The sequence below is a fragment of the Cydia pomonella genome, chromosome 9 (assembly GCF_033807575.1).
Source record: "Cydia pomonella isolate Wapato2018A chromosome 9, ilCydPomo1, whole genome shotgun sequence".
Taxonomy (NCBI): domain Eukaryota; kingdom Metazoa; phylum Arthropoda; class Insecta; order Lepidoptera; family Tortricidae; genus Cydia; species Cydia pomonella.
This window is the reverse complement of record NC_084711.1, coordinates 11,788,477-11,800,611: the sequence shown is the minus strand read 5'-3', so window position 1 is coordinate 11,800,611 and position 12,135 is coordinate 11,788,477. Positions and strand designations below refer to the sequence as shown.

Sequence of the window (12,135 nt, the reverse complement as noted above, 5' to 3'; positions counted from 1 at the left end):
TTACTGTTTAGGAGTATTTCCAAGAAAGGTAAAATTTTATAGTGTGGAAAATGGAATGGATAAATAATACACATTGTAAAATGCATATTTTATATTATGGTTCTGCTCAAGCTTATATTTAAAATTACAATGAGAGCTTAACGTATCTAACAATTTCCTTAATGACTAGAAATACATTTTACACTCATAATATCACTGGCGTCAAAAAATTTATATCTCAAAACAACATACGTACAATTCTATTGTTATGCTTTGTGTGCGAAGTGACCATTTCAGAATACTGCAGGATTCGATTAATCTATAATATACTGAATTCGAATAGGTATATTCAGTCAAAAACAGTTTTAAGTTCATTGGGATATTTTTTCTAATTATAATTATATAATAATCGCTTACCTTAAAAGCCTTGGGGCGTACATAAATTTAATACAATATGAGCATAATAAATAAAAGCCTTTTAGCTGCAGTCTAACGTGGAAGATTTATATCACAAGTATTTTTTTAGAGATCCTTATAGGAACGCATGGGACACAGGCCTATTTTTCCGACTATAGACTGCGAAAGACATGAATTCGGATAAATTTAAAGTCATACAAAATAGTCCATAATTATAAAGCGGGGGGTAGCAGTAGTATGGAAGTTTCATTGTACTTAATACTCACTCTCTTTAGCATATTATTTGTTTCTTTGGTACAAATATTTAAGTAACAAATTTCTTCGTTTCATCGACAAGTTGATAAAATCGGCCACAACTTAGTCAGTTGCACCTAACCGATGGTTAGCGTTCGTATGGGAAGTTTTAAAGTTCACTGCTGACTGACATTGATCAGTCCGTCAACTGTGGTTGGTGCAACTGGCCCTTGGTAAAGCTTTGGTACATGTTTTTAGGCCGCCTTTACACCTGTAAGTTTCACTTACGTAAGTCTCTTACGATAAATTTTCAAGTGTTAACACTTGTTGTAAGTAGCTTATTGTAATTTTTTACTACTTTCGTAAATTGAGAAATTACAAGTCTAAACACGTTCGTGTTTGTTTACGGAAGCGACTCACAGCTTATCAAACTAAATTAATAAGTTCATAACTTACAGGTCTCTCAGGTGGTGAAATTCCCTGTCGAAAATGTGTATGTGTGTTTTTTTTAATGATTGGTGCAACTTTTTCCAAAATATATTCAAAACTTGTAGCATTCATTCTTATAAATTTGAAAAATTGGGCTCGGTCTTCCATTCTCAACTCCTTCAAAAGATTTTCAAACGCACCTCGTGCCATTCTTATTTCTAGCCAAGGTTTTACCCAGCATTTACTTTCAGCATTCTTTTGCTTTCGCCTTTTGTTGTATAAAACTATATATGCAGCAAGCGCTTGTACGTGGCGACTATGAGTAGACATTTTTATTACTGATTTTATGATTTAGTAAGCATACGTAAATGGGCGTGTAATAATTTATGCAAGTTTAAACTCACAAAATTTACGTAAGCATTTTTTACTGTAAGTTTAAGTGTAAATGCAACCGTAAGTACGTTACATAAATATTACGAAAGTAACTCACAGGTGTAAAGGCGGCCTTACATGAGCAATATGAAACAAGGTAGGAGTATATTTAAAGCGGGCGGCCCCGGGCCGAGACGTGCAGCAGCGCGCCGCCGCCGGACAGCGCGCGCCGCCACGCCGCGCCCGCGCCGGCGCCCGCGCCCGCCAGCCCGCGCCGGCGCCGGAGCACCCCGTCGCTGTCCACTCCCCACACGCCTTGCTCTCCGCTCGACACTTGCTTGAACGTCATCTCGTTATCTACAAATGTAAAGGACGGGTTAAGTAGTGCATTTATCCACTCGCTTCATCATGTTCAATATTTTACGTCGCCAATGTCGCCATACCCGTGCTAAAGTCTAATGATCGTTTTCGTTAGGTACTTGTTAAACTATTATACTACATACGCGATCAGTAGGAAACGTACGGCAGACGAACGTCATTCTTACAAGAAATTCTACATTTAGTTCCTTTCAAGATAGCAGTGTAAGGAGGACAAACAATTTTATTCTAATAGTATAAGTAAAATCATAAAATGCCCAGGGTGTATCGACGTACCGATTAGTCTAATGGCAGGTGTAGCGAATGGATATTGAAATTTAATCAGCATATTTTCCAGTATACCTACCAAACAATTGCATTATTAATCGATGCAGTGATAAAGCTTTTACCGTATGCATGCTCTTGTCGTCCGTAAATGGAACTAAAATTTTAACAGGGTTATTATATTCAAGCATATTATACACAATGCACCATGTTAATAGGTAAGTATTATTTGGGCTAAGCTAGCTCTACAACTACAGGATAAACACTCATTAGTAATTAGTTACGACTACATCTTCATTTCCAATGGTTAAATACCTGTCAGATATTTCCAGTGCGTTCCCTCCTGGCAGGTGTTGGTTATGCCCGTTCGGACAACCACTACACCGTTAGTTAGTATGACCCAGGCCGCTCCATTACACAACGAAACTGACTTCGCAGTAACTTTCGCCTTGTGCGAAAATCCAATAGTGCATTTAGGCGCTTCTATCAACTTCCAGCTGGAACCTGCAGGATTGTCGGTGGAGACGCCTTCCCTATAGTAAAGTTCTCCTTTTCGGCCTACGGCCCAGACAACTCCCCGACTCGTGCTTATTGCGATTAATGATTGTGGATTGCTAATGTGTTCCCAGTGGGTACCCTAAAATGCAGTAATTAAGTAGTTCATTATTACATGTATGTATAAACAAAGAGAATTTGAAATAGAGGTGGATTGTCAAAAGAGGCGTTCTAAAAGTTTTAATCATATGTCTAAAGATGGCAGTAAGTTTACTGTGGCTACAAAATTTTCTTTGACAATCCACCTATATTTCAAATTTTCTTTGGTATAATGATCCCATCAGAATCAATGCTTAGTAAAAGAATATGTTTCCTTAATGATAGCTAACATTATCATGTTATGCTTAAGTATTGCTTGTTTTATTTTAGTAACTATAGATAAATATTTTGCGCAACCCTACCAGGGTCCATCCATATTACCATGTAATGCAAATGTATGTGTACATGGATGCAAATAAAGATCTCTATCATCAGCTGCAGTGGCAGCATGGTTCCATTCTTATCGTTTGTCACTATGCCCGTCACTTTCGCACTTACATACTGGATAGAACCTTAGCCCTACGGGGGCTCATTTCTTGAACGGTATTAGTCTAATATTATTAGTGTGTTTACCATACCATTACAATAGTAATTTATACGATTTGACAGTTCGTGTATTAATAAATAGTATTAGTCTAACACCGTTCGAGAAATGGGCCCCTGGACTGATAAAATATGTTGTATAGTTGACGAAATACAATTTTCACTGATCTCGTGACCAATTTTTATGGCTAATCAGTGCAAACAGTTTCAACTAACTTCATAAATATGAATATGTAATAAAAAGACAAACAGTCAATCGTCAAAAACGAAGCAAAGTCCAAAGTACGATTTAACCAGACCTGTCATCTGCCACTAGCTTTCAGGTGATATGATAAGGTAACCTTTTTCGAACACTTACCGCGGGAGTTGTGACTGTGACTCCGGTCCGGTATATCGCATCTCCACCTAGTGTGACGGCCCACACTGCAGTTGTGTCACCTTCATTCTGAGCAAAAATACAGGGTTCAATGTGGGAGGGTAATTAATTACTGAGTTTCGGTTGTCACTTGACGATTTGGTAATGTCCGAGACATTATTATGCAAAGTAGTAAACAAGTAAAACAGTCAACTTGTATCTTGCGTCCTTCTTTTGGAAGTCGGTTAATAAATGTACATTACTGTAACTCTCTGAACGCTACGCGTATCATACATTACGCGTAGCGTTCCGTCCGTCCGTCTGTCACCAGGCTGTATCTCATGAACCGTTGAAATTGCCAGTCGAAATTTCTACAGATTATGTATTTCTGTTGCCGCTATAACAACAAATACTAAAAACAGAATAATATTAATATTTCTTTCCAATCTCGAGGTTCTCATCCAATCACCGAAGTTAAGTAACGGCGGGCGGGGTCAGTACTTGGATGGGTGACCGTTTTTATAGATAATGGTACGGAACTAGAGGGCTTGCAATTATCCTATTTTTGTATCCGGATATTTCGAATACTTGTTATTTTACTATCCGGATATCCGGATAAAACGAATAATTCGCATATTTACTTTTTATTTCATAAAACTCACACGAACTTTATGAAAACTGTGATGTAATCAAATTTAACGTATATAAGTCTGTGTAACAGCAAGCGTTAAGGTATTTTTAGGCGTCCTACCTTTTCGTCGATTTGTTTTCCGAATTTCACTTGGAAATAACCTTTTGTCGATGCTTTACTGTGAAAATTAACCTTCGGGAAGTAATCTTTAAGTGAACGTTTTATTTGGATTAAATTTTGTCTAAGTAGGTTATTATTATGGTATGTATACAAAATTTGATTCCTTAGACGCGACGACGATGCACGTAAAATAAACGTTGTAAAATGTCCTTTGAAGATGATGTGCAAACATACTGTTGGTAAGACAGGTATGGGCATTGAAGAGAGGTATGGGCATTGTGAATGTCATCTCGCTTTGTGGGGTGTGTAGGGCACAGCACAGCGGATGTTATTCCAGATCTAGAGCAGAGCCCAACTGGGGGAAGTACCTCCACCTTACAGAAAATCGCAGCCAAATAACACTAGACCCTACTCATAGTGTTGTGTTCCTACCGGTGAGTAAGGTTGCCAGAGCTCAACGAGGGGGAGAGGGGTTTAGGGTCGGCAACGCGCATGTAACTCCTCTGGAGTTGCAGGCGTACATAGGCTACGGAAACTGCTTACAATCAGGCGGGCCGTATGCTTGTTTGCCACCGACGTAGTGATAAAAAAAAAACCGTTAGGTTGGGTTAGAGTTATGTTATTATGAATTATTGTGTTGAGTTGAGACGTTAAATAAAAAAAAATGCCAACGATATTACACAAGCTTTAATTACTTGATTAGATGGTTTTCCGAACTGGTGACACAAACTATATTGGTAACAGTTTATGGGTTATAGCGATTCTACAATCCTCTGATTAATATTGGTTATTTGCGCTGCAATTTTTTTTACTAAATGGCTTCAGTTGTTCAAGAGACAACTGAGAGAGTTGTGCCTTTGTTTCATGTAAATTTGACTACCATGGATTTTAATGCAAGTCAATACCTTCAATAAATTGGCATTTCATAGACGTATGGTTTTGATGATATTTAGAGAGTCGAATACTTCTTCTAACTGGTAAAAAAGTTTCTTCTTGTTGAGATATTACATTGAATTTAAGGTCAATCAAGCTTTTCATTGCAGATTTATTCAAAAGCAAAATGCTTCACTACTAATTCACTGGTTTTGTGACCCAAAAAGGATCTTGGCCTCTTGACAAACACCACTCAGCCCTATTCTGTACCACTTCCCGCCAGGTGAGCAATCCGAGGGCGAACAGGTTCATTCGGGCTTCGTCGCTCCAGCAGTACCTGGGACGACCAGATAGACGTTCTCCACCCAGGTGCCCTACATATGCTCTTCTCACAGCTCGATCCCCTCCCATTTTTTCCAGGTGATTGAGCCAGCGAGGTTGTCCTGCTTTAATCTCGCCAATTGTATTGGGTGGCTCAACCAGCTTCTCTAGCTCCCTATTTTAAATGCAAAATGCTAAAACCTTGTTGTCATATCTGCTAAACTACTTCATCTAGTTCCGCAGATCAATATTTATCGAAGTTCTTCTCCGCTGGATCCATACAAGAGTTCTGCTTTTGCCAACTGTTTTAGTTTTGTTCACATTTTATTAAAAAAATATTCGTACGCTACCAATAATGAAAGTTACTTATATGGAGCTAATATAAGGCGATATGCATAAGATTGTCCTCGAATATTAAATAAAATTAGGGAGTATTCGACAATAGAGGAGTAAAATTTAGCTAAACAGTTTTTATAACATTAAAATATATTCAAATAAAAAACTCAACCAAAAACGCCGTTTTCAATCTGACTTTCAACGTTTTTTGTTTGTTGTTTTTTGTATTTTTTATTGTTTGTAAAAATGAACATGTAAAAGTGCCCCTGTGGCCTATTTGCTGAATAAATGTTTGATATTGCAAATTGTTTTCTTAAAAAATGTAAAGATTTTTATACATAGATGTCATAAATGGTATTCGAATTATTCGTTTTATCCGGATATCAACTTATTAACTATCCGGAAGTGAACGGATATCCGGATGCCAGCCCTATACGGAACCCTTCCTGTGCGAGTCCGACTCGCACTTGGCCGGTTTTTTGCACTACCACTACTCGAATAATATTGACCCAAAATTTTAACTAGTAATCGCACTACTTGCCCATAAAGATATGTCCAGCAGCGGGGTACTCCCAGCTCGGACCCACGGGCCCTCAGTTATGATCTGGGCTTTCCTGTACCACCGCCGGCGCCGAACACAATCCGTGAATATCTTCTTTCCATGGTATGGCGCTGGGAAGTCGGTCGCGTACTGCCAGCCGTCGCTGTCCACGCCTCCTGGCGTATTGTAGTCCACCATCCATTCTGATATCTACAACAATATCAAGTATTGTTATTAACTATAATGCTTGTCTCCCAGATTAACGAAACGAAGGATGTGATGTCATGATGTGACAAAACCAATATGTTCGATAAAAAAATCTATCGTATGATCGTATTGCCGAATTTACTATTCTTCAAACAATCTTCTTCCTCGCGTTGTCCCGGCATATCGCTACGGCGCATGGGAGCCTGGGGTCCGCTTGACAACTAATCCCAAGATTTGGCGTAGGCGCTAGTTTTTACGAAAGCGACTGCCATCTGTCCTTCCAATTCCAACCCAGAGGGTAAAACGAGGCCTTGTGGGGACTAGTCCGGTTTCCTCACGATGTTTTCCTTCACCGAAAAGCGACTGGTAAATATCAAATGATATTTCGTACTTATGTTCCGAATAACTCGTTGGTACGACCCGGGGTTTGAACCCGCGACCTCCGGATTGCAAGTCGCACGCTCTTACCGCTAGGCCACCAGCACTTTTAACAATCGCATTCTTCAAACAATCATCTGCTATTAATAAAGTCCGAATTCGATAAAGTCACATTGGTTAAAATGTTTCCGTGATCATTTTCCGCATAATCAAAACAGGCTCATGGTCATGAACCATATAGGGTCATTGCGCTGGTTTCCGTCCAGCTCTGTTTTCGTCCACTTGACGGAGTAGCGACTAATATATTTCATTTTTAATTCGCTACTTGCGAAATACTGTTTATTATGTAAATAGATCCATTGTTTAGACATTAAGGATTGCAATAATTCCAAAGTCCAGCAAGGTAGGTTTATATTCAAATTTCGTCACGTGGACGAAAACTAGGGCTGAAGCTGGGGGCAATGATATATTATATGTACGTATTACGTATTATATATACGTAACGTAAGTGGCTTGGTTTAAGACACTTGCTAGTAAGCGAGCCAAGCGTCATCAGCCCGACACCTGTTCGCCACGGACACACTACACCTGCCTGGCTTGTGGTCGTGTTTGCCGCTCCCGTATTGGCCTACACAGCCATGAAAAGCGCTGCCGCCCTACCTGACACTGTTTGAATAGTCTGTAATAGACTCAAAGGCCAATGAATACGTAACGTAAGTATGTAAAATTTCAGCTAATCAGAAGTTACCTTTCTAAACCAGGAAGTGGATCGAGATTAACTTGCAAGATTCGATTACAGACAGTTACTGAGACAGCAGAAAGATATGATCCTTACGGTATCCTTACATGTCATGCTCCCTAGCAGCGTAGGTGTACCATTCATGACATGAGGCACATATACTCACACAGCGACAGTATACGTACATATAGTACTATTACCTACTATGTAGTTTTAAACTTATTAAAAGTGTTAAAATTAGGAAACTCCTGCGTTATTTCTCCACCTAAGTCTACCGCCCGTAACTAGAAGTGGCTCCTGCTTCTTCATGCTATTATGGGTATGTTTAGTAGTAGTTATGTTTGAACGCCAAGCCTTTCGTGTGTGGCTTGTAATCGTGAACCTTGTCGAAATGCACGAAGTTTGATATTGCTATTGGGCTGTGGTCACGCGCGTCAGTTGACGTCTTTGGCGGTAAAACAGTTAATACTTACCCAGTGCCAATGGCGACCCAACAACTTTGTGTGTTCTCTTGTTCTCTTATGTTTCCCAGTAATGTCACTCCACATGTAGCGGTCTGTGGGCAAGCCAACTGATGTGTAGCCAGTTAAGGGGTTCCAACGCTGGTTCTCGTATATGCAGTATGTTTGAGTATCATTCATTGAGTTGATGCCATCATTGCTGCCTATTCCTGTAGTGAAAAAAAAAAAAAAAATTATAATTCTGAAAATCTAAGTACTTATGTTTCTTGGTTTCTACTTAGAATAAAATTGGCAACTAGGTAGTACAGTATAGGATACGTATCCCAGAAATAATACCATAAGATGTGCCAAAAAAATGGGGCTAGGAAATTTGTATAAGAGTGTATTCTAATGAGTAGTGAATTCTAATATTCGAACAAAGCCGAGGCACTACAATGCGTAAAGATTATGCGTTTAGTTACCTTTCAAAATACCTCCACCCCATCCTCCAGTGTAGACCCAAACTCTGTGGTCGTGTGTTATTCCCCAAACGATTCCATTTTGACTACTCTCTATCCTTCTTAGGTATCCTCCCATCATCCGCCAATACATTTCATCTGGACCTATAATTGGACTTGTAGAGGTGTATTCCATTGTATACAGTTTCATAGGGCCTAAAATGAATGCTGATGTTATGCTATCTGGAGTTAACCTGTGCCTATAGAAACAAACTTTCTTTTCATTAACAAAAACCTTGAAGCCCTCTCTAATACAAGTAATGTTTATTGTAAATTCTTGACCAGGAGATAGAGGTAAATCATAACGCTCTTCCAGACCCCAGTTACCAGATGTTTTTGTGTTGCATACAACTGTATTCTCATCAAATCTAACATTAAAATGAAAGTGAACTTCAGTTACTTCAGTTTCGATTTTATGCCTCTGTTTTTTTACCTCTGGACCTTGTAAATTTACATGGAAGCGGCCGACTTCATCAAATAAGCTGCCAACAATTTTGAGAGAGGTGCCTGGTGGGAAATTGTTGTCCAAAGTTGTAACAAATCCTGGCACTATATTTTTTCCTATAAGTTGGTATTCCTTGCTATAAGACCCTTTGTTTTCAGTGTTTTGTTGGGAGGGCATGGGATCCCAGTTCAGTATGTCACCAGAACTAGTAACAGCCCACACAGAACTTGCAGACGGTTTGCCAGAGAGTCCATTTATTTGGGACGTGATATCCACCAGTACATTTAGCCATTCTTCTTGTTCCATTTCTGTCATGAACTGTATTTTAATAGCCTCTTTATTTTGACGCGGTACTGTTAAGGCTAATCTCGGACTTCCTGGTTCAGAGGCTGACATAACACTTGTCACTTCACCCAGGTTTAAAATAAATTTAATTGTACCATCAGGCTTGAACACTGATAATGTCCCCGTATTTTCTAAAGCATGCCAGTACAGTGAAAGAATACAATCCTCTCCAGCTTTATTAGCAGTGATTAATCTAGCTTCACAACTGCGAGTCCAGCCCTTCTCATCAATAGCTATGCCATAGTCCGATAAGTCAAGATCTTGATTATTTCTATTTTTTAAACAATCTAGTATCTGGATACGCCAATTAGCAGTCAAGTCTGAATTAAGTGAATTTTGGCAATCTGTAAACCAATGTGGCACTTGTACAGGATCAATGCAGCAAGCACCAGCCTCAACAAAAGTCCAATTTGTGTCACATGTTCCCCATGCAGTCTGACTAACTTCCTCATCAAAATACATGCCAGAGTCAACATCAAACACACTACTGTCACTGTCTGGCTGGGCTTCCATCCCCACCACTGAGCCCACACTCCGTACTGGACTCCAAGCTCGAGGATTTTTCAAAGTTGTTTCATAGCTTTTACCTGTTAAATCAATATCTGTAGCTGTTGTAGTCTTTTTGGAAATGTGTTCCTTGGGTGGTTTTATTGGCAGTGTATGCTCTATTGGTGCCGAATGGGATTCTTCCCAAGAATTGTGAATATTAATATGGGACTTTAGTTGAGTAGTTTCATTCAGCATGGTCAAACTATGGTGCTTTGCATTGTTAGATGCTGATGAAACCATGCTTGCAGAACTTGATGTTCGACTTAGTTGCATATTCGCTTGTACCATTCTCCATCTCTTTCCAGTTAATTCTGCAGGCGTAATTCCACTTCGCCAATATATGCTCTTGTCTGACTCTCCTATAGCAAACACCTGATCATTCACTCCCACTGACACATGAGTCATGTTTCCTGTGATTTCTAACCAGCCAGTGCCCATTGCAGATATTTCAGAAGTGCCAGCAGTGTTGCCTTCTACACCCTTTCTAAACCAAACTTTATTGTCAGAACTCACAGCCCAAACAGCATTATATCCCACAGAGATAACAGTGAGCTTCGTTTCACTGGGTGACTTCACTTCTAACCAACCTTCTCCAGTAGGTGAGTCTTTTGTTATACCCTTTCTTACTATGGCTCGGCCCGTCCACAGCAGAGCCCATACTAGACCTGTAGCTCCTACAGATATTTGTTTAATATCACAATTAGGTGGAATGCTAATATTAGTCCACTTCAAGCCCTCAGGGGATGTGGTACTTACGCCAGCTCTGTACATGACTCGCCCATGAGCAGTAATTGCCCACACTGCCAGCATACCTGGCCCTGCAAATGGTACTTGATTTCCTCCAATGCTAACATCAATAAATGGTTCCTGAGTGGGGTCTTTGTGAAGGGGTGCTATGGCACACCAGGAGTTCATAGCACTAAACTTTCTATACCTGATCCATTTTCTTCTCCTGACACATGACTTCCACTGCTTAGAGGGCCCGAACTGGGCTGGGAAGTCAACTGCATAGGTCCATCCATCATGGTCTAAAGGGTGTCCATCTAATGTAAGTTCGAGTTGCCATTCTCCTTCCCATTGCCAAGCCATGGAGGGTAATCTGATGCGTTGTATAGCTCTATCTTGAGTGCCATCTTGAGAAGAAAAGTGATACCTATCAGTTGGCAGGAGTCTTCCACTGAACCCTTCTAGTGGCAGCCAACGTTCATTTTCGTAGGACTCCTCTTGTACCCTGATGGGGATTTCTAATCCATGAACGTGGAGGTAGATTTGCCGGTCCCCTCCTACTGCCCAAAGGAAATGTGGCACAGCTGATAAAGTTTTAAATTCCAAACCGAGGTACATGAATTCCCTCCAACACGATCCACTTGTAGGTAATGCATACACTTTGCCCTCATTATTAAGAGAAAACAATAAAGAGTTACTCGACATTTTACAAAATATACAACCTTTATTTTAGATATTTTTTCTAGACAGAGCTACCTCCCTTTTAAGTTCGCAACTTTTCGAACTTCATTTTTGCTGAGCAGCAAAACATATTAACGAATCCTTTTCCCGATCACGGTTTGATATTTGTATTTTTCCGAATAGTAAAAAATCGAAGTTTCAACAACTCAACACTGCTCAACACTTGAAATCCAGAGTGCCACAGATAACAAAACATGATACACTTTTGAACTGTCAATAAAGAGTACGTTCCAAAACGCATTATACGTGGCTTGCGCATGGTGCATGAAGGTTGCGCAAGTCCACATTTACGCAAACTGTTTGTATCGAGTAATGCCAGTCCAGACGGGAACATTTTTTCACCAATCTGATTAAATTGTCTGACCAAATCAAGTGGTGGCAAACGCCAATTTGCCTCACTGATTTCGACAGCCGTTTATAACCGATATTAACAATAAGCTGAAGAGGTGCGGACGGAAGAATACTAATTTGTGACGTTATTATTCGTGTTTGTGGTCATTTTTAGAGTGCTCAAATATCACCATAAATTTAAAATTGGTGATTAAATTGGAGATTTGATCATCTCGTCTGGGCTATAACCGCGAAAATTGAAAGGTTCGTTAATTGCGGGCATTTTTCTCTGTCACTCTAATTACGTGTTATTGAGAGTAAAAGAGAAAG

The 12,135-nt window shown here is 39.8% G+C and overlaps 1 protein-coding gene across 2 annotated transcripts; it reads right to left on the bottom strand.

Moving 5' to 3' along the window:
* Positions 1-73: 73 nt before the first annotated feature.
* Positions 74-12,127, bottom strand: LOC133521400 (tectonin beta-propeller repeat-containing protein). Of its 2 annotated transcripts, XM_061856341.1 has the most exons (7): positions 8,634-12,127; positions 8,185-8,381; positions 6,388-6,597; positions 3,569-3,655; positions 2,389-2,710; positions 2,156-2,230; positions 74-1,788 (listed from the first exon to the last, which is right to left on the bottom strand). In XM_061856341.1, the coding sequence occupies exons 1-7, from the start codon at positions 11,437-11,439 to the stop codon at positions 1,601-1,603; spliced, it is 3,885 nt and encodes a 1,294-aa protein (XP_061712325.1). In that variant the 5' UTR covers positions 11,440-12,127; the 3' UTR covers positions 74-1,600. The 2 variants fall into 2 exon arrangements, with proteins under 2 accessions (XP_061712325.1, XP_061712326.1); XM_061856342.1 differs by lacking the exon at positions 2,156-2,230 and having other exon boundaries at positions 8,634-12,120.
* Between the last annotated feature and the right edge of the window lie 8 nt (positions 12,128-12,135).